This window comes from Pongo abelii, chromosome 11, assembly GCF_028885655.2.
Source record: "Pongo abelii isolate AG06213 chromosome 11, NHGRI_mPonAbe1-v2.0_pri, whole genome shotgun sequence".
NCBI lineage: Eukaryota > Metazoa > Chordata > Mammalia > Primates > Hominidae > Pongo > Pongo abelii.
Window position 1 is genome coordinate 72928031 of NC_071996.2, and position 27408 is coordinate 72955438.

The 27408-nt window shown below is 38.2% G+C and overlaps 1 protein-coding gene across 2 annotated transcripts in view; it reads left to right on the plus strand.

Annotated features, from left to right (window-relative positions):
• Nucleotides 1-27408, plus strand: part of MYO3B (myosin IIIB) — a 460851-nt gene that overhangs the window by 159399 nt on the left and 274044 nt on the right. For both annotated transcript variants that reach the window (XM_063712864.1, XM_063712865.1), the window contains exon 8: nt 17018-17173. In XM_063712864.1, coding sequence (XP_063568934.1) covers nt 17018-17173 — 156 coding nt within the window. The remainder of the gene's footprint in view (nt 1-17017; nt 17174-27408) is intronic.

Consider the following 27408-nt stretch of genomic DNA (forward strand, 5'->3'; position numbering starts at 1 on the left):
AATCATAAGAGAATTTATTATGAAAACAGGACCTGGTGGCATTCTGTTATTAGAGTATTCATCATATGGTTATGGAAGGCTAGTAATTTATGATCCTTGCTAGCAAAGCCAGATCAATACAGAGATAAATGTCCTCAGCACAATAGAATTTATATCACCCACATGATAATTGACCACTGTGTCACACATTCAATCATTCATCGCATTATCTGATATAACTAGCAGGAAGGGTAATATGTCTATGATTTATTATTAATGCATACTAGTATGAAATTCATGGTCCATCTAACCTGTTACCTGTCCTTGGCAACATAGTATGTACAGTCATCTACCTCCAGTAATAGGATCCCACAGAAAGAATCAGACAACCCTGTTTAATGCTAGGCGTTGCCTGTTGAATTAGAAGAGATCCAAGAAGTGCCTGAGCTAGTGTTACTCCCTCTCTTCTTTCCCCTTCTCTTCCCTTTCTCCTTGTCATGAGTTCTGGTTCCTTTTTTTTGTTCTGTTTTGTTTTTCTTTCCCCAGAGCACAGTGGCCTGTCTAGAGCAGACATGGGTGGGTAAATGATCCTAAAAGAGCCTTTGATGTCACTGATTTGCTGCTATGTGTCTATTTTGTGACAGTCATTCTATATCACCTATCTATGCGTGCCAGTGAATTAACAGTGGCTTCAAGCTCAGGACATACCGTAATACCAGGGCGGGGAGGCAGCACGTGCCCTGGGGAGACAAAATGGAGAAAATTAGAAAGGAAAACAGAAAGATAACCATTTAGAAACCCATGCATAGAGTTAGTTCCCTAACAGTAGGAGTCAAAACTATTCCAAACTGTGTCCCCCTCCCCCTTCTTTCCCAACCTCTTGGGAACATGTGTTGGTTGCCTGCAACGTCTGTGCTTTACTTTGCAAGGGTTAATTAGATGGCCTATTATTCAGCAAATTAAAGGCTTGGTTGCCTGAGTTCCTTTCAGAAAGGATTAGGGTCTCTGATGAGGCTTTGATGTAATAGATGGAGCTGCTCTGCTCCATCTTGTTAATGGAGGAGTTTTAAGGACTCCCCAGACTCTATTTGGCAGTCAGTCTCTTTATTCATTCCCTTTCCTAAAGAAGAAAAATATTTTATCTTGCAAAAATTTAGTGCTTGAACAAGGCACTGCATTGACATCCTGGGGGTGGGGTGGGGGGTGGAGGGTGAAGTGTTCATTTCTTGTCTAAAATCACACAGAAGCAGCACTTCCTGGCTTCCTTGGGTGGCCACTTCCTCTGCAAAAACCATCTCTCCAAAAAAGCAGCAGGGGCAGTAATTTGGGCCTTGTGGTTCATTGTCCTTTGAAGCATTTTTGCTAAGAAGTTGGGCAGCAGAGATGGCAGGTGACAGGCATGGTGGTGGTTTGTGTCCCCAGGAACATGAACCAAGACAGCCAATAACTGTGCAAAATACTACCTTGCATAAAATGTGTGCACCTACATATTATCTGACAAGATTTTTTTCCAGACTTTTTAGTGTGGTTAAGTTGTTATGAAAATCTGGCTTAGTTCATTTTCTCCAATTTGATGTTCACATAATTGGCAGTCAGCCAGAGAAGTGTTTAGTCAATTTTAGTCTTTACCAAAAGAACACACATTAAGGGAAGGGTACAAAATGTGGGTAGACACAATGCCAGTACGACTATTGCAGCTCTAGGTCATTATCCTGCCTCTTTATCTAATCTCCTAGCCCCACTGTGTATTATGGCCTGACATTTTAGCTGGAGTAATTATTGTCATCATTTAGGGAGCAAATCAGCTGTCCTTTTGTTGCCAACTCCTACTTGTGTGATGCTCCAGTCTTATTCCTGCCCTTCCCAAACTCACATTGTTGGGACTGAATTGCTCCCTCCTTTGAGTTACTTTTGATTCATGGGCTCAACATTTTCAGCAATCTTCTTTTCATTCTTTGCAATGAATAGCACATGGTAGCTTGGCATCCACCTTTTCTTTCCTTAATCAATGCCAGCATCCAGACATTCAACGTGTCAGGAATCAAGGGGCCTGACCCTATAAAAATTCACCAAGTTGCTGATAGATTTAGCAATGGATTAAGACAGATGGCTCTTGTCTCTTTGTGTTGGCCACCCAGGGAGAATTTTTTTTACTAGATGATGTAAGGCATCAGTTTATTTATTTATTTATTTATATTTTATTTTATTGTTTGAGATGGAGTCTCGCTCTGTCACCCAGGTTGGAGTGCAGTGACGTGATCTCGGCTCACTGCAAGCTCTGCCTCCTGGGTTCATGCCATTCTCCTGCCTCAGCCTTGCAAGTAGCTGGGACTTCAGGTGCCTGTCACCACGCCCGGCTGACTTTTTTGTATTTTTACTGGAGACGGGGTTTCACCGTGTTAGCCAGGATGGTCTCGAACTCCCGACCTCAGGTGATCCACCCACCTCGGCCTCCCAAAGTGCTGGGATTACAGGCATGAGCCACCGCGCCTGGCCTACCGGCTTCAGTTTATGTTGAAGAGTGTCATAACAAACAGCCCTGTTAAACCCATAGCTGCATTTACTAGAGAGTGATAATATTCATTACATAGCATGGAGCCATTTCTTTTCTTTTTGAGACAGATTTTCCCTCTTTTTGCCCAGCCTGGAGTACAATGGCGTGATCTCAGCTCCCTGTAACCTCTGCCTCCTGGGTTCAGGCAATTCTCCTGCCTCAGCTAGGATTACAGGCATCCGTCACCACACCTGGCTAATTTTGTATTTTTAGTAGAGATGGGGTTTCACCATGTTGGCCAGGCTGGTCTCGAACTCCTGACCTTAGGTGATCTGCCCGCCTTGGCCTCCCAAAGTTCTGGGATTATAAGTGTGAGCCACCGCACCTGGCTGCATGGAGCCATTTCTATGAAAACCCTGGAAAGCTATATCTTTAGTCTTGTTACCTGTCATTACATCATAGTTCTCCAAATTGCTGGTCTGTTTTATTTATTTATTTTTATTTTTATTTTTAAAAAAATGTTTTAAGACAAGGTCTCACCCTGTGGCCCAGGCTGGAGTGCAGTGGTACAATCATGGCTCACTGCAGCCTCAACCTCCTGGGCTCAAGCAGTCCTCCCACCTCAGCCTCCCAAGTGGCTGGGACCATAGGTGTGCACCACCACACCCCCCTGATGTAAAAACAATATTTTTGGTAGAGACAGGGTCTCCCTGTGTTGTTCAGGCTTGTTTCTAACTCCTGGGCTCAAGCAGTACTCCTGGCTCAACCTCCCAAAGTGCTGGGATCACAGACAGGTTTGAGACACTGTGCATGGCCTAGTCTGTTTTTATATCATGGATTTTAAGAAATATAGAACAGAATCCCCGTCTCTACTAAAAATACAAAAATTAGCTGGGCATGGTGGCAGGCGCCTGTAATCCCAGCTACTCAGGAAGCTGAGGCAGGAGAATCCCTTGAACCTGGGACGCGGAGGTTGCAGTGAGCCAAGATCACGCCTTGCACCCTAGCCTGGGCAACAGAGAGAGACTCCGTCTCAAAAAATATATATATATATAAAAATATATATATTATATAATATATATAATATATAATATATAATCTATTATATAATATATAATATATAATATATAATCTATTATATAATATATAATATATAATATATAATTATTATATAATATATAATATATAATATATAATTATTATATAATATATAATATATAATATATAATTATTATATAATATATAATATATAATATATTATATATTATATATTATATATTATATAATAATTATATATTATATATTATATATTATATATTATATAATATATAATCATTATATAATATATAATATATAATTATTATATAATATATAATACATATAATCTATTATATAATATATAATATATTATATAATATATAATATATTCTATATATTATATAATATGTAAAATATATATTATATAATATATAATATATATTTAATATATAATATATTATATAATATATATTATACTATATTATATATAATATATTATATATTATATATTATACTATATTATATTATATATTATATATTATACATAATATTATATATTATATATAATATAATATATAATGTATTATGTATATAACATATATATTATATATATAGAATATATATAATATATGTAATATATATTATATAATATAGAATAAAATATATAATATTATATATAATATATTATATAATATATTATATAATATATAATATATTATATAATATATTATATAATATATAATATTATATTATATATAATATTCTATATTATATATATCATATATTATATATTATATATTATACATTATATGTTATATATATTATATATTATATATTATACATTATATATTATATATTTATTATATATTATATATTATATATTATATATTATATATTATACATTTTATATATTTATATATTATATAATAATAATATAATAATATATATTAATATATATTATATATATTATATTTCATATATTATATATAATATTTATATATTATACATATATAAAATATAATATATATTATATAATCTATATTTTATATAGATTATATATAATCTATATTTTATATATAGATTTATATCTATATATAAATATATATCTATATTTAAAATCTATATATTTAAAATCTATCTATATTTAAATCTATCCATATCTATATAGATATAGATAAAAATATATATTTAAAATCTATATTTTATATAGATTATATATAATCTATATTTTATATAGATTATATATAATCTATATTTTATATAGATTATATATAATCTATATTTTATATAGATTATATATAATCTATATTTTATATAGATTATATATAATCTATATTTTATATAGATTATATACATAGATTATATATAATCTATATTTTATATAGATTACATACATAGATTATATAGAGATTATATAATCTATATTTTATATAGATTATATATAGAGATTATATAATCTATATTTTATATAGATCATATATAGATATATAATCTATATTTTATATAGATCATATATAGATTATATATTCTATATTTTATATAGATTATATATTCTATATTTTATATAGATTATATATTCTATATTTTATATAGATTATATATTCTATATTTTATATAGATTATATATTCTATATTTTATATAGATTATATATATAGATTATATATAATCTATATTTTATATAGATTGTATATATAATATATATGTATATAACTGACTACATTTTATCTTTCACATTGTCTGACATAAAGCCCAGAGCCCCATCTGTGGACACCTCTAACAAAGTCTTTTATTTGGTATTCTAATTCCTATTAGATTCCAGGGTATCTTTCTTCCCTAATTTCACCTTTACTTCATTTTTCTCTTTGGTTTATAATTTTTTTTATCTTTCCTTATCATATATACGTTTATTTAAGCACCTATTGTTTTAAGATGTCTTATTTCTGGAGCAAGATGGAATATTTTAAAATTTGCATACGTTGGTAGGAATATAAAATGATGCTATGATTTTGGAAAACAGCCTAGTAGTTCCTCAAGAAGATAAACATAAAGTTACCATAACCAGCAATCCAGGGGAAATGAAAACATGTGTCCCCATAAAAACTTGTACAGAAATGTTGGTAGTAGCAATAATTCATAATAGCTTAAAAGTAGAAAAAACCGGCTGTGTGCGGTGGCTCACGCCTGTAATCCCAGCACTTTGGGAGGCCGAGGTGGGTGGATCACCTGAGGTCGGGAGTTCGAGACCAGCCTGACCAACATGGAGAAACCCCATCTCTACTAAAAATACAAAAGTAGCCGGGCGTGGTGGGGAGTGCCTGTAATCCCAGCTATTCCGGAGGCTGAGGCAAGAGAATCACTTGAACCTGGGAAGCAGAGGTTGAGGTGAGCTGAGATCGCGCCATTGCACTCCAGCCTGGGCAACAAGAGCGAAACTCCTTCTCAAAAAAAAAAAAAGTAGAAACAACCTAAGTGTCTATCAACTGATAGATGGATCAACAAAATGTCCATATAATGAAACATTATTTAACAATAAAAATAAATGAAATATTAATATATGCTGTGATATGAATGAACCTTGAAAACATGCACAATGAGAGAAGCTAGTCACAAAAGATCATACATATTATATGAAATATCCAGATTAGACAAATCTACAGAGACAGAAAGTAGATTAGTGGTTGCCTGGGACTGAGGAGGTTGAGGGAGTATAGGGTGTGAATGCTAATGGATATAGGGTTTCTTTTTGGGGTGATGAAAATGTTCTGAAATTGATTGTGGTAATGGTTGCACAACTGTGTGAATATATTAAAAATCATTGAATTGTACATTTTTAATGGACGAACTGTATAGTATGTGAATTATATCTCATTAAAGCTATTATAAGAATTATTAGCAATAATCAGTTGTAAATTTTATTGAGTAGTTTTTGCTGATTTTCTTACATTTAAAATTTTTACTTAATGCCAGCTATGCACATTATAGTTGCACCCACTCATTTTGAGCAGAATCTACAGACTTGTTTGGGATTGTGGGTCTCCAAGAATAGGGACGGCCTTCTCCATAGTATGCAAAGTCCCTCTATATTACTTAATTTATAAATTTGAGCTACTAGGCAAAGGCAGTAGTTGTTCAGGAGCAAGTTCTAAGCCTGTGCACATAAAAGCTGTCAGTTCTGTTTTCACTTCTCCTTGTCTTTGCATACCCTATCTCCTCTGCCCTTGTCATCTTATTCCACCTGGTAATGAAAATAAATGAACGAGAGTAGTCAGAAAAGTAAAAGAATAACTAAGAGATGTGGCATCACTACAGGCAATGAAACAGAATGTTTCAAGAAACTAAAAGTATAATAAAAAAATAAAAAGAAAAAAAAGAAACCAGGGTAATAGTGGTCATTAGTGACCTCTTGAACAGAGAGGTTGAATACAATGAGAACTAAAAAGGGAACACAGAATCGGCAACTTAAAGGCCTTTAGGGTCCTTTAAGAGAGGTTTTAGTTGGGTATTGAAGATAAAAGATTTTTATGTTCACAAACATTTAGCTACAGGCCCATCTATTAAATTTAAGTTTGCCTAAGATTCCATTGGTGACCTCTTCTCTTTTCTTTCAACACTCGACTTGTCTTCAAGTTCCAGGGCTACAATCATCATCTTTCCCTTTCTACTTCATTAATTCAGACTGTATTCTTCCTAAATGAATTCACTCCCTCCCTCTAATCTACTCTCTAATGTGGTGCCACTTTGCTTTCTAACGCAAATATCCAATTGTGTTATATCCTTGTTCGTGAACCTCAGTTTAATGTGGCTAAGAAAGCCCAAACTTACCAGCGAGACCTTCTGGGTTCTGAAAAGATGTTCCAGCCAGACTCTCACCCCCATCTCTATTACAACTGCATTGTTCTGTTCTACTCATATCCCTAGATGAGCCTTGCATTTTATACCAATGAACTTCCTCAAAAGGCTACTGTACCCTCCACTTGGAATGCCTCTTCCCTGCATTTTCTGTCAATACCCCTTTTGTTCTTTAAGACCCAAGGATCATCTCTCATGTGAAACTCTTGCTCCTAGTTAGAATTATTTACTTCGTCTGCGCTATTCTAGTGCTTATACTTTTCAGGCTTAAATTATTATTATTTATGTCTATGTCTATTCTACTACTTCTTTCTAAATCCCATGAAATCAAATGTCTCATTCCAGGCATTATCTTCCCCAAGCATTTGCTGTAGCACCATTTACAGTAAATACCTAGTAAGTTTTTGAATGAATCAATGAAATCAATCTCATCTGATTCTCTAAATCTTTCATATGTGTAAGTTTGGTATTACCCCAGAAGCTGGTAAGTTTCTTGTGGATGAATATAATGTCTTTTGTTTGATTTGCACTCTCTTAGCCCCAACCCCAGTTCTGGTATAGTCCTGAGCATGTAATGATCATGCACTGTGGAACAGATTGTTCATTTCTATTAGAGGATGGCTGGGTACTATCTATTCCTTCTCCTTGTAGGGAGAAGAATGCATACAAATGAGAATTGTGAATGTAATTCAGGGAAGTGTGGCAAGTAGGATCACGGGAAGAAATACAATTCATGTGTCCCTGGGCATTTAAGCCTGGACTAAGAAGCAGACCATGACTGTTTGTCAAAATGGAAATTGATTTTCGAATCAAACAAATGAGCCAGACATTAAAAAAAATTACCCAAAGGCATGAACTTGAAAATGCCAAAGTTCTTTGCTTTTGCTGAATTGCCAGACCCCAGAAATTCCTTTCCCCTCAGAACTTTGAAAGTTCTGATCAGGACATCTACTATCAAACAGAAATTTGTCCTCAGTGGTGGGAATCACACTGAGAGAAAGTAGCTAACTAATGAGCACAGTATTATTAAAATCTAACTCAAGGAGCCATTGCACGTTAACATTTCCTTGTTGCTGTGGTTTGAATGTGTCTCCTCCAAAATTCAGGTGCTGCCTTTGTGATAGTATTAAGAGGTGGGTTCTTTAAGAGGTCGTTAGGTCATGAGAGCCTCTCCGTGGTGAATGGGATTAAGGATTAAGTACTGGATAAACAGGCTTGAAGGGGAGGCAGTTAGTCTCTTCTTGCCTTTTGGCCTTCCACTGTGTGAAGACACAGCATTCCTCCCCTCTGAAGGAGCCATCTTGGAAGTAGAGAGCAGCCCTCACCAGACAACTGAACCTGCTGGAGGCTTGATCTTGGAATTCTCAGCCATCAGAACTGTGAGAAAGTACATTTTTGTTCTTTATAAATTACCCAGTCTTGGGTCATCTGATAGAGCAGTGCAAAATGGAGTAAGACACTTATGTAGCACTCATACTGCTAATTATCAATAGGTGTACCACAGCTGTCTTCCTCTAATGGACTGACTGACTGTATACCCAGCAACTAGTACAGTGTCTGGCCCAGGGAGCTGGCATTTATCAAGTGTTTGCTATGTACCAAATACTAGACATGAATTAACTCATTTATTCCCCACAATAACCTTTCTGACCATTTTAGGCGTGATCTCCCAGGGACCACACCTTCTCCAGCCCTTTGAACTAAAGGGTGGCATTTGAACATATACTAACAATCTGATAAGCTAGTTGCTGGGGCTGTGTTTATCTGTGTCCTGACTGTGTCACATGGGTGGAGTTGCCTGGAGAAATATCTGGTTAATTGCAAGGTGCTTTTTATAAAAACTCAACCAAAGAAAAAAGAAAGCCAGGAGGAGGGAGAAGGTGATGACTTGGGGTCACCAGTTAACAATCCTTAAGATTGCCTTAATTCTCGGACACAAAAATGACATCTTCTTGGCTGCTACCGTGTCCAACAGAGGGCATCCTTATCCCCATTCTTTGTCAAATGCTTTCAAACTGAAAGCATAGCTTAAACACAAGAAGGAGGTGCCAATAACAAGAACAAAACAGCCAACTCGGTCAGTGTGCCTTCAGTAACTTCTTGGAGATATCTCTCTTTACCTTGAATCTGTGCCCCATCTTGACCTGCTACTTGGCTCTGGCCTGGTTCACTTGGCCGTTCTAACTTCATCTCATTTGTTTAGCACTTTTACATCTCTCTCCTTTTCCTCCTCCCAGACTGATTCTGCCTTTTGTCTATAGTATAGTCTCCTTTCCTCTGTTCCTCCTCACTGTGGCTCTCCACTTGTCCCCAGACAAGCAGGGCTTGAGGATCTAGAATTTTTGTTACCACATCTCCTTCCCTAAGAACATAGTCAGTTAGTCTGGGCTTTTCAAACTATTTCATATTGACTAAGGGATTAGAGATAGAGGGTAAAGAGGTTCCTGGTTGACAGGTTTCACTGAGGTTGCAACCCTGGGGCATTACAGGGTTACAAATTGCAGCTCTCTGCCTTATTGGGGGTCTCTGATCCTGGGCCTTGTTTTTGCATAGGGACTTTCTCCAGCCACACTGGTGCACACTTCTTAACTCTAGAGGTAGATTCTGTCCCATTTGCTCAGAGATGTGATATTTTGGCTTCAAACCACCGCCCTATATATTTTCTTTTGTCACCTTCTTTACTTTCTTTGAGTCTTCTCTGGGTGAGAAAAGTAGATGTTCTTTATCCCCAAGTTTTCTGCCCAGTGTCAGGCTTCAGGAAATGCAATGTTCTTCCCTTTCCATTTCCGTCCTACATTCACTTGAGCTTACTGTGGACCTTTGGTGCTGACAGCTTTGTCTAAAGATCAGGCTGACTTGCTTATCTTTCAAACCTTGTCCCAGGATCTCTGGCAAGATGGCAGCTGCCCTGTTGTCCAGTAGCCCTGTGGTCTCTTGCTTTTTACACAGACTCTATTCCCATTACTCATTTCAAAGGGAGATTCAGCTTCCTGTTCAAAAACTCTGCATCCTACCTTCTTGGGGATTTTTGTCTTTTAGCAAATACTGACTATTCTCCTCTGATTGATAACCATAGACCTGCCTAACTGAGTAATGCACTCCCAGCTCTCATTTACCTGTTTCAGGGGAGGACCCCACTTCCCCACCCCAAGTGTGAAGTTAGCATGCAATTTCAATTCTCACCAGTGAGACTTTAAAACAGCGTCAAATGTGATATTCAGACTTCAGGAAAACTGAAATGCAGTTAAATATTCCACCAAACGGGGGTGATGTTTCACAGAAATACCATACACAACATCAAGTTTCTCATTCTGCCTTCTTTTGAGGCATTAGTCATTTTGGGAAAATGCCTGTTTGTCATAGTCTTGTCTTGCAGAATGGAAATTTTTCTTCCAAGACAGAGTACTGTGGGCTCTGATATTTAACCTATAATTAGTGTATCCTCTGGAGGATTTTCTCCCCTTGATGTAGAGGCCTCTTTGTCAGTCAGCCTTCTGTTTAATGATGATAGCAACCACGGGGCAGCACAGTGAATCACAGAGCAGGGAAATGCTTGCTCAGACCCAAAATGTTTAGATCTTCTGTAGCAATGGGAACACATAACAATTCAAGTAGCAGGCCTGCAAGAAAATAGCAGGAAGTATAAAAGACAGAATATTTATAAAGAAATGAGAAGAGTCATAAATCCTGAGTTTTGATCTAATTTTGCCCCAATGTATGGAATACATTGCTCACCCTCATGCTTTTCTTACTCAGTTCACTAGTATTTTTAGTTTTCGCCTTTTCAGCTGCTCTATATCAAGTGTTTTGTTCATTGGTAAACAACAGTCAGAGGCTCTTGACAAATAGCTCCCCCTTGCAGGCACCCGGTTTTTTGGTTATGAAATGGCAGTTTACAGACACAGAGTAGCTGTGTCATGACAGCATTATTGACTGGGAGCAGAGGGCGCACAGATACCACCAGCTCGAGAGCCCGACCATGCTTCTTGCTAAGAAATGTCTCCTTTTTGCCTGTTTTTGGCAGAAGCCAGACTGGGAGATTGCTGCAAATGGCTGCAACAACCTGTGTTTAATGTGGTGACACTAATAGATTCTGAGAATTAATCTTCAGCCAAGAAAGCATGATGGAAGGTAATAGAATTTCAAATTAGGTAGTGGATTGATTTCCTTCAAGGCTGAAATTTGCTTCCTTTATCTTCTGGTGGACTTTTCTATTGTATTCAAACCACCCACCATGGCCTTATTTCCAGAGTCTCTTGCATATATCTCGTGGTATAAATAAATTGTTATTCTGTTGTTTTGTCTGTTAGCACAGAGAAAGCATATCTAAATCCAAATTTTTTTAAAAAGATTAAAAAATCCAGGAATGAATAAAAGAAAGAATTACTTATGATTTGGGGAAAAGTAGTTTATCTAAATCTAGTCCTTGCTACTTGTTTTCTAGAATAAAGGACTCTGGAAAGAACTGAGCTCAGGAAAATATCTCCCCAGGTTGAAACACTGTCTTTTGCAGAAACAATAGCCCACCAGAGTGTCTCAGATGTGGCAATTATTAAGAGTTCTTACAGTGTCCCCTCAGTCCACTGAGTTGAGGACTCTGGTGTCCATTATAAAATCATGCGACTAACTGCTTACAACAGAACTTCCAAGGATATCATTTGTGGGGCCCAAACAACAACAACAAAAAAAAGGTCTCTGTGGCTAAGTAAGTTTAGAAACGTGGGCTCCAACAGAATTAAACTTTTTTTTTTACCCTAGCTCTTGTAAGAACCTTTAATAGGCTTGTGTGCATTATGAAACTCCAAACTTACTTAGTTTAGAGAATCACCATTGTTTTCCAAACTCTTTTGACTAGGAAACTAGTTTCTTTTTTTGATGGAATGCTTTATGTGTCTAGTGCTTCCCTTAATTCACCTCATGTTGGCAGGCCCCCAGTCCCATACAAAGTTTAACATTTTATGCATCCTTTTGTAAAAACTGCTCAGTCCCTGGCTGGGGGAATATAGTCTTCATTTGGAATTTGCAATTCCTGGTTTAATAAGCAATACCTGAAATGAATAAGTATATTAGAACTCCTTTAGTTTTACTTGTTTGTTCTCCAAATCAGGTTAAAGGATTCTGTCTTGCTTTATAAAAGGACATGGAGGCTGTCAGGAGTTTTAGGAATCCCAGCTGTCAGTTTCATCTTCATCTTCATCCACTAAATCTCTGCTGACCAGGGATAGAAATGACAAGCCGACAAACTTAAACAGCAAGAATTTTGGGCACCAAACTACAAAGTCTTAAGCAACAACAGTTATACCTTAGTTAAAGTTGGTAAAGGGACTAAAGGCAATAAATGTTGTTAGGCATTCAAAAGAAGCAGCTTAGGAGGTGAAGGTCAGTGTTCTGGTGGCCTCCTGACTTACTGGCTTTGCAGCTTGTCTAGTCTGCTTCTTGCATTGCTGATCTGGCTCCCCAGTATGACTTCTGCCTTTACTCACCCAGTTTAGTTCAATTTAGTTCCGAAACTTCCTCCAAGACTTACCTAGCTCAATTCTTACCAGCTCCAGGAAGTCTTCTCTGACTACAGTTCTTCCCTCTGGCCCCGAAGTATTGTTTAGTACGTTGTACCTTTGCCATTTTTAACAACACGGAGCAGAGCAGGAAGGGTCCTCCTGTGGGAGTTGAGGAATTGACCTCATCATTGCCATGACTTGATCTCATTTCCTCACCTCTTAAAAGAGGGGCTAGAATGGAAAATCTCAGTCCCCGTGGCTCTGAAACCCTGTGCTTTTGTGCTATTATTTCTTATCCTAAAGATACAAGCAAACATATGGCTTTTGCTGTTTCTTGTGTTTCTCTTGTCCTTCTGTCTTTCCAATTAGATTGTAGATCCTTGAGGAAAAGGGTCATAGTTTTTAATTAATTTATATATTGTGGCTAGTTCTAGTGATGTGTAATAAATGTTTGCTGAGTAAACGATATGATGCTATGCCCTCCTATCTAGTAACGCAGGACTTTCTATCTGCTCTTAAGGCATAACTTTCCTCTATTTATCTGTAAAATAATAGTTCCATTTCAGACTGGCTCTTTGCTCCCCATAAGAAAAAAATATATAGAGGAGTATTTTAGAATAAAGCTATACCTTCAAGTTCTTCATGCCCTTTCCCTAAAAATCTTCCAGTGCAGTTGGAGAGTCACAACTCTGCTTAGCCTTCTTCCTCTTTACACTCAGCTTCAGTTGTGCTGATCCTGTGGTATGATGGTATACGGTAGACACACCCGACAGCAATAATTTAACTTGAGCATACCCTGAGGATGACCCTGTATGGCAATTGCACCTGAATATGTGTTTGGAGTTCAGAGCATGCCCAACCCAGAGATAAATTCCTTGTCTGTGAGGAACATCTGAGCTCTGGGCCCTTCCTGTGGAACATCAGCATACAGGGGAGTGAGGCTCTTTGTTTTGGGTTAAATGAAGGTTGCCAGGTGGAGGTTGTTAGGAGGAGGGAGTGAAGTGAGAATGCTATATAAACTGCATGCTTTTTGCAGGCAGTGGTGGTTCTTCTGTCCAACACATGGCTACTGCATCATCCCTGTATGTGAGTTTCTCCTAATAAAACCCTATGTCTCATTTGTTGGCTCTGGGTCTCTCCTTCAGCCTCTTGAACCTGCTGCCATCCCTACTGAAGTTAATAGGGGTTTATCGTGCAGACATTCAACCCACTTGTTACTTGGAGAACTAACAAAGCATTTTTTTCGTTTGTTTTTTGGAGACAGGGTCTCACTCTGTTGCCAGACTGGAGTGTAGTGGTGTGATCATAGCTCACTGCAGTCTCAAACTCCTGGGCTCAAGTGATCCTCCTGCCTCAGCCTCCCGAGTAGCTGGGACTACAGGTGTGCTCCGCTAATTTTTGAATTATTTTTAGTAGAGGTGAGGTCTCACTATGTTGCTCAGGCTTGTCTTGAACTCCTGGGCTCAAGTAATCCTCCTATCTGGGCTCCCAAACTGTTGGGATTATGGGCGTGAGCCACTACGCCTGGCCAACAGATCCTCTTGATCATTGCTTCCAGAAAGTAGAATGCCTACTATCTTCATTTTTTGGATCTTCAAGAAATAACAGATTTACTCGTTAGTTTCTTCTTTGTCTAATTCTCTGACTTCATTATTCATTCATTTCTTTTATTCCTCCATAATCTAGAGAGGGACCCTCTCTAACATATCAAATGATCTTGCAACCTTGTTGGAAGTCTTGCTTCTCCAGTGGATGCTAACATTGTGAAACAAGCTATACCACCTTTAACTGTGGTCCCTAGACTCCAGTGGAGACATATTTTCATAAGGCTGGATGGAGTATGGGTTTCCTAGTCTTTCTCAATCCCTGTTCAAGCAGCTTTACTTACTGAAGTACCCAAAGGACCTTGTTTTCAGGCCTCACCTGGAACACTGCCCTGAGGTACCTATCTTAAGAAGGAAGGTAGAGGCAGCTCCAGCTCACTTTCCCCTTCACGTGCTATGAATTTTTTATGAATTGCCTCCTCCCACCTTCAGCCTCTGCCCCTGTGTTTACTAATTTGAAGTGTTGCCACTAGTCAACAGGCTATTTAGGGACCCCTGGTCCTTTTGTTCATTCTTTCTTTTCAATGAGCATTTCCTGGTAGTCAGATGACTCTTCAACAATTAACACAGGAAGAAAGCCAAAAGAAAAATGTGGGGAGGGTGACAGATGGGTGGGATGAATATTATGTGAGGAAACAAGAAATTTCTCTCCCCATGTTTGGGAAATACTTCAATACTGATATGCCTATTTGGTGATGAGAAACAGACATAATGTGACTTATTAAAAAATCACTAAGCAGGCTTAGCTTCAGATCCAGCAGTTCCTGGACTCCCATCCTACCCATTCCCTCTGAGGTTCCTGGGGGTGTGCAAAACTACCGGGTGCATCTTCAGTAGGAACTTTCAGAGGACATAGGGGCTATGTTTATCTTAGGAGTTTTTATACACTATTCCTAATGCTAGAAGGACTGGGCCATACACCTATGTTACTGACAGTATAACTACCTCTTGGTTTCCCTCTTTTTTCAGGAAACATGGTTATTAGCATTTTTGCATGATATCAAAGCATATTAACTTTGATAGTTACATATAGAGATGAATATACAAGGAATCAAGGGAAGATTGCTGATGTAAAGACATGAACACAGTATTTTTAAAGCATATGCACTGATTTTTTATTTTTCACAGAAAAATGATAGATTATACAAAAGGCCCTGAACCTATAAAAGTCAAATGATGTATTTCTTCCCATGGCAAGGCAGAGGTGGTATTTATAGTCCTGCAAGCAGCCAAATGGAGATAATTTAGGTTCTGTTGGCTTTTCTGGCTGAAAGCTCCAGTTCCAATAGATAGGGAATCCCCTGAATCAATATAAAATGGACTGACTGGGAAATTTACCGAATATCTTTTCGGGACTAGAAGGTAAGGGATATGAAAGTATTTTGAACTGAAAACTGCAAAAGCTAAAGCTTTTTTGTAAATTTAACTTTTGAGGATTGTTTCAAGAACTCTGCTTAAATGTTTTGAAAAGATGTTCAAGGTGAGGCTGAACTGTTTTACCATTTGTCAGTGAATTTCATTAAAAATATGTTGTATGTTAGATGTTGCTGGCATGCCACTGTTGAGAAAACTAAAGACGTTTATTTCCTGGAGTGGGCAGAATGGCATCCATTTATCCTAAGCCTCCAATGTGGGCTAAAGACTGATAGCTTAAAAGGGTAGATGTTAAAATTTCTTCCTCTCGCCAAGGGCAGCTACGCAGAATAGAAATGTGATGGCAGTTGGAGGGATATTCGTCAGATTCAATTTCACTAGAAATTTCCCTGTATCACAATCATCTTGAATAACACAGAAGGTGCAGCAAAATGTACTAAATCATTGTTTGCTTTGAAAAGGATTTTGAATCTAAAACAGAAAGTAGTTATGCTAGTATGATTTTAACCAATTAACCACAGAAGAGTTTAAATGCAACCCAGTTTTTACCATTTTGAATGGACTTTTTGTTCCTTGTTTGTATAATTCTATTCCAGTTCATCTGAATTATATTGTAGTCACTTCCTGTTCTGTGGTTTTTCCGGTTCTTCAGAAGACATTAGAAATCAAGCGCCAGAGTTTCTGTGAAGGTTTCTTTATGATTAGTTTCTTTCCTTTTAACACCTAGATGCCTTTTCCCTACCACTAAACAAAGGGCATTTCATATATTAGGATTTAATTGAGGTGATAGTATTTAATTCTACATATTTCTAAAAGAAAGTATATATACAAATCAACTTGACTCCACTGAAAATATTTTTCTGTAATGAAAATGCGGATAGAAAATTGAGCAGTCTATATTTTTAGTGTTTTGAGTACTTCAAGTTGATGGTACAAATTGTGTTTTCAACTTTGCTTAAAACAAACTAAGACAGATTTCTGATGTTTTAATTAATTCAACTAATAGAGAATTACTATTTTTCTATTTTCTGGTACATATTAATAAAGAAAGAGCTGTGTATCATTAACCAATGATCAGGTTGTATAAATGAGCTTTTATCTTCTTTCCCTCTCCCATATTCATAGGGGAACAGGGTGTCTAAGATTGTACTTTGGATTGTTTGTTGGTTTTTGCAAACAGGTGTCTTATTAAGGATTTTGAAAGGCGACCTTCCGTCACACATCTCCTTGACCACCCATTTATTAAAGGAGTACATGGAAAAGTTCTGTTTTTGCAAAAACAGCTGGCCAAGGTTCTCCAAGACCAGAAGCATCAAAATCCTGTTGCTAAAACCAGGTACTGTACTCTCTTTCTTCTTTCTCCCTGTGGTTGTTTATAAAAATGTCATGTCATGTGTTTTGATTTGCCCAGCATTATTACTGGTAGTTATTACATTCCTGCATTTTTAACAGTTTTATTTACATGACATTAAGTACTCCATGCCCAGTGGACGAGAGCAGGAGAGCTTCAGAAACAAACTGCCCATTTGTGCTCTTACAGCCAATTTCTCTCAAGTAGCTGAAATCTTACTCTGCCCTGGTGTTCAGTTAGCTCTAGTGAAAAAATCAACAAATATATATATTTACATTTAACAGAAATTTGGATTTTTTTTTTTTTTTTTTTTTTTTTTTTTACCAATAAAGGTATGAAAGCAACCATGGCTGACACTGTGTGACATACCTTTACTTGGCCATTGTAGACTGAAGAGCAGTAATGTAGGCTGTAAAGTGATTTTGGAAAGATTATGAGCTAAACACTGGAGGCTGTTTCTCTAATGTGCTCTGAGACCATTTTCTCTTTAGTTTCAAACTCCTTAGAGTCGATTTAGTATTTTTAAGTAACATTTTTCAGGTATTGCTTATGCTATCTAAAGCAACTGTGATTCCTGCCCTACCTCATCCTCTTTTTTTTTTTTTTTTTAAGAAGGTAGATTTTTATACAAATGTTTCTTTTCAGGGGCAAGTGCTTTAAACAGTATTCCCTGGTGAATCTCTAAGAAATAGATCTTCGATTTCTGTCCAGAGGGTGGCAGAATTTCTCTTTAAAAAAAATTAAATGCAAATAAACCTGCTTCCTATGCTCAGCAATTATTTGGTTTTATGAAACCATCCAGGATGTAGATAAGCTCCAGTCCATTATTATTAAAAGAACATTGGAAGTACTGGAGGTGAAGAAAATAAAATATCATAAGTTACAAGTTCTGGAAATATTCATGTATTCTGCAGAAAACTGTTTACTAATCAAAAAGCCAAACACTGGCGTCAGAACTCTTGGAGCTGGAGGCGTAGTATCAAGGTGACTATATTTTGCTGATTTTTCTCCACCAGGTTCCCTTTTGGATAGCTCAGAGTGGATTTTTTTTCCTACTTGTTTCCTTTTTCCACTGCCTTTTCTGTTTCTATGGGCTCCCTACAGAGTAGAGAAATGCAGAGAAATTCTTGTGACTTGGGGTCTTTTTGAAGCAGCAGGAACTTGTGTTTAAGCCCCAGGGAGCTGAAATCTCTTTTCTTCCTTGTTTTGGTTCCCGTACACCAGCCACCACCCCTACTACCCACCTACACACACACACACACACACACACACACACACACACACACACAGCACCACCACCACCAAAAATGAAGACGAAGTAAAAGAAAATACAAACCAAGCAAAAAACAAACCCAGCATCTAAAGGATGTGAGTCAAATCCAGCATCTCCTCCTTGTCTCCCTGTTCTGGGATTTGCCATGGAATGATTTCTAAGACTTCATTTGCCAAGTTATCTGGACTTTCACATTTGCCTGACTTTGCCTGTCCAGATCTACACTCTCTCTCTCTTTTTTTTTTCAAAAAGAAAAAGAACAGGCCAGGTGCGGTGGCTCACGCCCGTAATCCCAGCACTTTGGGAGGCCGAGGTGGACGAATCACAAGGTCAGGAGTTTGAGAACAGCCTGGCCAACATGGTGAAACCCTGTCTCTACTAAAAATACAGAAAATTAGCTGGGCGTAGTGGCAGGCACCTGTAATCCCAGCTGCTTGGGAGGCTGAGGCAGGAGAATCGCTTGAACCTGGGAGGCGGAGGTTGCAGTGAACTGAGATCGCGCCACTGCACTCCAGCCTGGGCGACAGAGTGAGACACTGTCTAAAAAAAAAAAAAACAAAAAACACCCAAACCTTTCTTCTTTTACCATAAAAAATTGTAACAGGAGCCTCTCTCACCCCCTTTCTCTAATTTCTCTTTATCTTTGTTAACTCCTTTGATGTCAGAAGCCTCGTGGTGGCAAAGGCTTCTCACAGAGTCTTCGTAATCTTGAGTTTCACTCAGTGGTTTGTGTTTCTTTGAACTATCATTAAAAAAAAAATACAACCTCACAAATAGGTATCAACACTTTAAACAGTCACTTCCTTAGGATGTAGGAAAATTAATTCCAAAGGAAACACAGTGCACGTAATTGACACTTAACCTGCCACCTCTCTTGTACTATTACTTCCTCTTAGCAACTGGCAAGGAGCTGGCTACATAGATGTTTTTCAGCCCACCAGAAAAAACTCTCAAATATCATTCCATGCTGATAAATCAATATATTTAAAGCTGTGGTTTTTCAAGTTAAAGCAGAAAAAAAAAAAACCCAGAAAAATCGAGGTGAGTATATAGATGATTGAGGCCAAATTACCCACTCATCATTTTTCTACACAGTTATGGCCACCCGGCAGGCAGTGCAATGTGGTGGTTAAAACCACTGACTTGGCAGGGTGTGGTGGCTCACACCTGTAATCCCAGCACGTTGGGAGGCTGAGATAGGAGGATCACTTGAGCCCAGGAGTTTGAGACCAGGCTGGTCACTATAGCAAGACCTCATCTCTACTAAAAAATTAAATAAATAGTAAAAAATAAAAGAAAAATTAGCCGTGCATGGTGGCACATGCCTGTAGTCTCCGGAGGCTGACATGGGAGGATCACTTGAGCCCAGGAGTTTGAGGCTGCAGCAAACTGTGATTGCACCACGGCTCTCCAGCCTGGGCAACAGAGTGAGACCCTGTCTCAAAAAAAAAAAAAAAAAAAAAACAGAGAAAGAAAAACAATCTATTGCTCTGCCAGGTTTGGATCTCAGGCCAGCCACTAACTGGATAAGTTTTTAATCTTTCTCTTCCAAAGTTTCTTCTATAAAATGGGGGTTATTTTGAGGGTTAAGTGAGTCAATACATGTAAAATGCTTAGAATAGTGCAACCTCCATAAATGTTAGTAGTAGAAGTAGTGTACAAGGTCTATTTAATTCTGAGTCTTTCATTTCTTTTTAACACTAACTACCTCTTGCCCATAATCCATGCAAATTCATCTTTTTACTTACTGTAAAAGATCATGAAAATAAACACTACTGAGGTACTGAATGTTAAAAATATCCCATTTTATCTCTTATTCAATATCTAATTTATTCATTCAAGAGGCATTTATACATGTGTATATGTCAGGCCCTATGCTGAACAGAGGGACTACAAAGGCAAATCAGATGCAGTTCCTGATAAAGAGCTAATAGTCTGGTGTGTGATAGACACAAGAATCAGGTGAGAACAGCTCAACATGAAAAGTACCTAGATAAAGGAATGCCTGGGATACCTCCCAGGGCACCTGGGAAAGACACCTAAGTCAATCTGGGGTTGGGATGGTAGGGGAAGACGCCCTGGAGCTGCTGGGTAGATGATCCTTGAACTGGCCTGAAGAACAAATCAAAGATAGTCAAGGAAAGGGGGTTATTCGAGGTAGAGGGGAAAGAATGAGCAATGAGCAAGGGGCAAGGCACAAGGGCTAGAGAGAGCTTGGGGAATCTGGTGAACAATTAGTTGACATGGCTGGAGCTTGGCGTGGGGTACATGGGAGGGAGAGACAAGGTAGACAGGAGCCAGGTCATAATGGGCCTAAGGAGCTTGAATTTGTTTCTTAGGTGCTAGGGAGCCATTGAAGAGTTCCAGAAAGTTGTCCTGATTGCAGTATGGAGAATGAAGTAGGGCAAAGCTGCAGCCAGGGACACTAGTAGCAGATCATAGTAATTACAAACGGCAGAAGATATTAAAATAATGGTATTGTCAGGACTTAGTGATGCATTGATTGAGGGAGATTAGGGAAGCAGAGAAGTGTGTTGGGGCCTACCCAAACTGGGCTGCCTGCCTGGCCTGGTTCACAATGCAATCATGTAGAAATTGCAAGACACGTCTTCATAGTCTATCAAATGCAATGCCAAGTACTTCCAGATATTACACAAAGCTTCCAGCTTTCTGCCCAAAAGAGAGTTCTTCAATGGTCTAAGCAGTCCTGGGCCCTCCAGCTGTAGCAACTCTTTTGGATTTGAGAGCTGATACAGAGTAATGAAACCTATAACCTACAGGGAAAACTTTCTTACCATTCCTGCAAAGGTAAGGAATGTTCTGTCCACTGTAGTACTTTTCCCAGGGGAGAGAGAAGTTGGTAGTTTCAGCGGGGTGCAGGGAAGAATGCAAGTTCTTAAAGGATGGGGGAACACTTGGACAGGTAAAGGGGAAGGATATATAGAGAGAGGGAGACAATGAAGACAGAAGAGAGAGGAAGCAATGGAGGAAGCAAGAGGGAGTGGGTCAGGGGCCTAAGAGGAAGGCTGACTTTAGAAAGAGAGAAACCCTAAGTTGGGAAAGACACAGAAAAGTTGGATAAAAGTACTCAGAAAACTTAGGAGAGGAGGCATTGCGATGAAGTTGATGTTGAATGGCCTTTAAAAAAAAAAAAAAAAAAAACTTAGCAAGGTTTCAGAGTTGGGAGTGGATTGTGGACTCCAGGGAAGCGTTAAATCTTTGAGATAGTCACTATGAGGAATATGATAAAGGGTCAATTAAAGATCGACATCATGATTGCTTAATAGCGTAGAAAACCCAGGTGGAATGTAACTGAATAGCATCCTATTGTAGTGAAGTTAATCAGCGTCTAAGATAATGCATGTAGAGCATTCAGGACAGCACTTGGCACTAGAAACTCTCAGAAAATGCACCATCACCACTGCCGCCTTTCTCATCTGTCATCTCAATTAACTCTTAGCAGCAAGGAGTTGGGAGTAGAGAAAGCAGACATTATGGTCTTCTTGAGGCTGGAGACTGACTTCAGTGGACATGATGAGTGGGCAAGGAAGCAAGGGAATCGAGGTTAGTAGAAGAGTGGCCTTGGGATCTTTGGGGGTAGGGAAGAAAGTGACACCAGACTGGCTTATTGACTTTGAGGCTGATCTAGTCCCGGGACTGGCTATTACAACAAAGATGAAGAGCAGATTCAGTGAGGGGATGGTGAGAAAAGGGATTGTAGAACTGAGATCCTAGGAACTTTTGATAGATAATTAGGAACTAGGGATAGCTGAGCTTGTGGGCAACTTCAGTGGAATAGAAAGAAATGTTTTTTAAGTGTTGACAAGTTGAAGAACTCTTAGATCAAATCCACCTCAGTTATGGCACATATTCAAGAGTATTCAAAAGCAAGGCTAAGAATCATGGAGGGCTTGTTCACATAGAGCAGAAGCTGTACTGTGCATGGAGGGCTTGAGTTTGTTAGTCCCACGTCTCACCTCTCCTGGGTCTAACCATTCAGGCTTTTCTGAGTGCTTTTTGGAAAGCCAGGATGTGATTCATCCCTATTTCACTATATATATGTGTGTGTGTGTGTGTGTGTATGCATATATATATATATGCATACACACACACACATATATATATACACACACATACACACACACACACAACAGATATAGATACAGGACAGCAGAGGCACCTGTGGAGAAGTGATATTGTACTATTTGAGATTTGATAGATACCGTTACCTGATGCTGATTATAGTGTATGTATGACACCACTGGAATTTAAGTTTTTCCAGTAAATTATAATTGTGCCAATGCATGTATTTGATTCCGGTACAATAGAGCAGTTATTAATCCAAGTCTTACTCTTTTAAAGGAGTAAGCCCTAAAGGGCTAAAGAAGCCCTAAAACTACGTGAACAATGGGCTGAAGGTACATTGTTACTTAATCTGTTGGAGGTGTTTTTAAACTATTTGGTCATTTCCTTTATATCAGCACCTATTTCCTTGATCTGCAAAAAGACTTCTTCCCCAAACCAGTTTTACAAATCCCTGAATTCATTAGTATCATCTGGTATGTCATCTCACTGTTAAAGTTCAGAGAAGTAGATTGAAAACATGCTTTTTATCATTTTACAAGGGTTATTGGGAGAAGAGTGAAACCACTCTCTGGAATGTGAGTGGAGGCAGGGAAAGGACTTGATTGTCTCTGCCACGACCATGAAATCAACTGTGAACCTCAGTAAAATTACAAGATCCAGCATGCCGTGCCCCTGCAGGTGGCTTGGTACTAGCTGAAACCGCAGATGTTAAACCCTAAATGCCAAGGGTCTGTTCTAAGTATTACTTGGTAGAAGAATTAAGTTGCTGGGTTTTTTTTTTCTGCTCTGTTTAATGGATTGTAATTTTGCCCTTGCAATTTGCCTGAGGCTGATTAAAACAATGACTTTAGCTTTTGATTTTTCAACCCGCAGCAATGACCTTTAAAAACAGATTTCTCACTATTTAACTGCTGAGTTTTCCCCAGTAATCCTTGCTCACTCTCTCCCTCTTCTACCTTCAAATATGTGCATGCATGCACACACACACACACACACACAGCACCCCATATTATATACACTAATGGGTTCTTGGGTTCTTATGTAAATGAGTAACTCCAGAAAGATTACTTCATAAAGTGCTGAAGAAGCTTGACACACAAGAAGTTAAAGATCCTTTTATCTTCCTAACAGAAGAAATAAATGTACACCTTGCTATAATTAGTATCTGCTATCTATCTATACCTATATCTGTCTATCTACAAATGAGTGAGGAAGTTAGTTAATATTAATTTTATGCTGGTGTTACTGATTCTTGCCGCGTAGAGAAGTTGGGTATATCAAATACTGTTTAATATGATTAATGATAAGATGCTGACTTATTGGGATTCTGGCCAAAACTGTGCTTAGATGAAAAATGGGCAGATACTATAATAATTTCCACCCAAACAATTCTCCTATTTTAAATTTATGCACTGTATTGTTTGAAAGACATAGCCTTAAGTTCAGGGTAAAGATACAGCTCATGTAGTTAAAGGTATCCAGCTGCCACCTCTGTCCACATTTGACTTTCAGTAGAATAATGTCATTCCTCAATGGTCTGCTATTGTTTTTCTCGCTCGAGGTCCATTATTTTATAGTTATAGTAAAATAAAAGTCCCTCTTTCATTGGCTCTGTTATCAAAGGGTATATTGAATGGAAATAAAGATTTAGAAGAAATATTCAACATCACTGACCTTGGTTTAGTAACAGTACTCTATTCTCAGATTTGAGTAATGTTTTCCTTCTTATATGGAATCCACTGAATGTAGTGATAAGGGAGTGATTCCTGAGTTCTCTCTATGGCCATGGAGGCTTTTGTCCTAGATTCTTGAGGACTGACATCTTTGAGCCTGCACCTTTTTCCTTATTCCCTCTCTCTCTTTTTTTTTTTTTTTTTTTGCCTCTATCCCCAACAAATTTTACTTCCTTTTCCATCTGGAATCTGGTAACAGTGATAGTCTTTCTCCACTTCTTGCAGTTCCACTCTTGGATAGAGGAGAGGGTTCTTATCCTGGGTGTGGAGGAGCAGAGGCAGAGGTGACCTTCACAATGGTACTGACACAGGGTGACTCTCTAAGAAGCCAGCAGGCATTTCTCAGTTCAAGGATTAACCTCTTAGGAGTATATTGCTTGTTGTTATTATTATTAGGCCGAATTGATAAGCTAGAATAATTTGTTTCCTTCTCATGTTTGAGTTATGATTTAGAGCACCTTCTTCTATTACTTGTGCTTCATCATAGTTGGGGAGTGAAGGGAAGAGCATATCCTGTCTCACCTATGTGAAGTTCTTGCAGCCCTGTTTGTACCTACCTACATGGAAGCCTCCACTTCCACAGGCATAATTGGCAGACAGAAAGAGGCTAATTGATTAATGAGTCACTTTTGGGCAAAATATGTTTGTCAATATAGTTCATAGGACTAGCAGCTCAAACAAAGAAGCTAGCAGGCCCAGTGATGGGATATTAGAGAACAATGACACAGAAATAGTTTTAACCATAATACAGATATAGAGATTAAACTAGCGTGAAAGCTGCAACACTTTAGGAGTTTATTTCATGAGAATAATTCCTCTAGTATTTGAACCAGTTTGGTGCCCTCTAAAGCTCCTTTCCCACTCATTGGCTGGGCCAAAGATCTGAACAAAGACCCCCATCCTCTACTTCATCTATGCCCACTGTTGTCTTAGGGGAACTCCCAGCCTCTACCTCTGGCTCTGTCTTTCCCGTTCTTCAGATTCTATTCTTACGTTGCACCCATTTCCTTGGACTTGATGGTACAGATTTGCCCTCATTCCCACCCTACTTGATCCATGGATTCAGGCACCAGTTTCCCCTTTACCTGATCCCTGAAACCTAAGGCCCGTCCTGCTCTCCACACTCTCCCACTCCACTGCCACACCAAAAGCAAACTCCAGGAACCAGTCGAAACCAAGACTTTCCCTCTAAGCTCCAACTCGCAAACTCTGTTTGTCTGAGAAGCCAGCCTTGGCAGCCAACATACCTACAGACTCATAAAAACAAGTAGGAAATCTAAGAAAAGCAATATAAACTTTACTGGAATTTGAAAACATCTTCTGAGCCATTAAAACTACAGTGCCTTACCACATACTTTTGATTTAGTAGAATGTTTTTTGCTGTTTATCCATTCATTTATCTATGTCTCCATTCCTCTGAGCTTTGGAATACTCAATCCAAGTAGCTTTTAGTTGGAGATCTGTAATTTTCACATTAAACGAGGAGTTCTTCAGCAAAAATTGATAATAGGTCCTATTCTCAAGTAGGGCACTAGATGGAGCATGTGAATTTAAAGGAAATTAAGATCTATAGTTACTAATGACACAAATCACTTAATAACATTGAAAAAAATTAAACCAAATTTATTTTTATTAATTTCAACTAAAAATAGAGGAATATAAAACAACGTAACACTTTTTATAAGCTTATGCAAAGTCTAGGATAATGTTTTAAAAGGAGATAAAAATTGAAATAAATAATGCTTTTTCTCTACAATAGACCCTCCAAACTCCATAGCCAGAGGAGGAAAGTTAAGCGGGCAGCAGTCTCCAAAGAACACTAGTTGGGGAAGGCAGAAATAGTGCTACCCATATATATATTTTTTTCTGGTTGAGAAAACGAAGTGTTCTTTATCAGAGTAGAGAAGTCTTGCATCTACACCCACTTCTAGATTGCCTACTTCACTTTTAGGAGCAAATATTTCTAAAGAATTTGATCACCTGTAAGCAAGGAAAGAGGCCACACATTGCGACTAATAGCAGTTAAAATTTTTAAAAAGTTATTTGTTGTTAATACAATATTACTGGGGAAGATTTTTTACAAGAATCAAGCTCAGATTTGCAGACAACATCTGCATGATTCTTGGAAGTTATATCTGTGAGACAGATTGGCATAGCATACAATCTGCTTCAGGCTCAGAAGATACCAATTTTGATCCTAGTGATATTGCATTGTGTATATTCACACTGAAAATTAAAACTTTCTACTAGACTGCATCTATTTGTGAGATTGCAAGTAAGGTTTTGTCCGTGCTTCCATTTTTAGTTGGCTATAAAAATGTCATCCAATGTGAAGCTTGGCATTCCTGTATGAAGCTCAGGCTGCCATTAAATCCAGGTCAGGAGTTACTGAAGGAAAAAGAAACCCTGGAAAACTCACCATTGGTTCAGTGGTATTTTGAATTCCGACTTCCTTCCCCAGTCTGCCTGTTACAACTTCTCAGAGTCTTAAGACAGCTGCTCCATGCATTCTGACAAGGGTATTTAGTTGTCTTCAGTGAGGAGTGGAGAGGGCTTACTCCATCTTGACCAGAACCAGATCTGAAGTAATTTTTTAATTATTGATTTTCTTTGTCAAATGATGTGCAGAATATGCAATTATAAGATATAAATGTGAGAAGGAGACAAACTAGCTGAATTTAATATGGTAATTTAATTATTTCATGAAAATGTGGTGTAATTTTTTTTTTTTTTTTTTTTTTTTTTTTTTTTTTTTTTGAGACAGAGCCTTGCTCTGTTGCCAGGCTGGCATGCAGTGGCTTGATCTCGGCCCACTGCAACCTCCGCCTCCTGGGTTCAAGCAATTCTCCTGCCTCAGCCTCCTGAGTAGCTGGGGCTACAGGTGTGTGCCACCACGCCCAGCTAATTTTTGTATTTTTAGTAGAGACGGGATTTCACCATGTTGGCCAGGATGGTCTCAATCTCTTGACCTTGTGATCCACCCGCCTCGGCCTCCCGAAGTGCTGGGATTATGGGCGTGAACCACCGTACCCAGCCAGTATTTTGTTTTTTGATTAACTTCAAGCAAAATTATTCTTAGGTTTTATGTGAAGGGGATTTTGATCAGAAATATGTATCCTCCTGCTGTT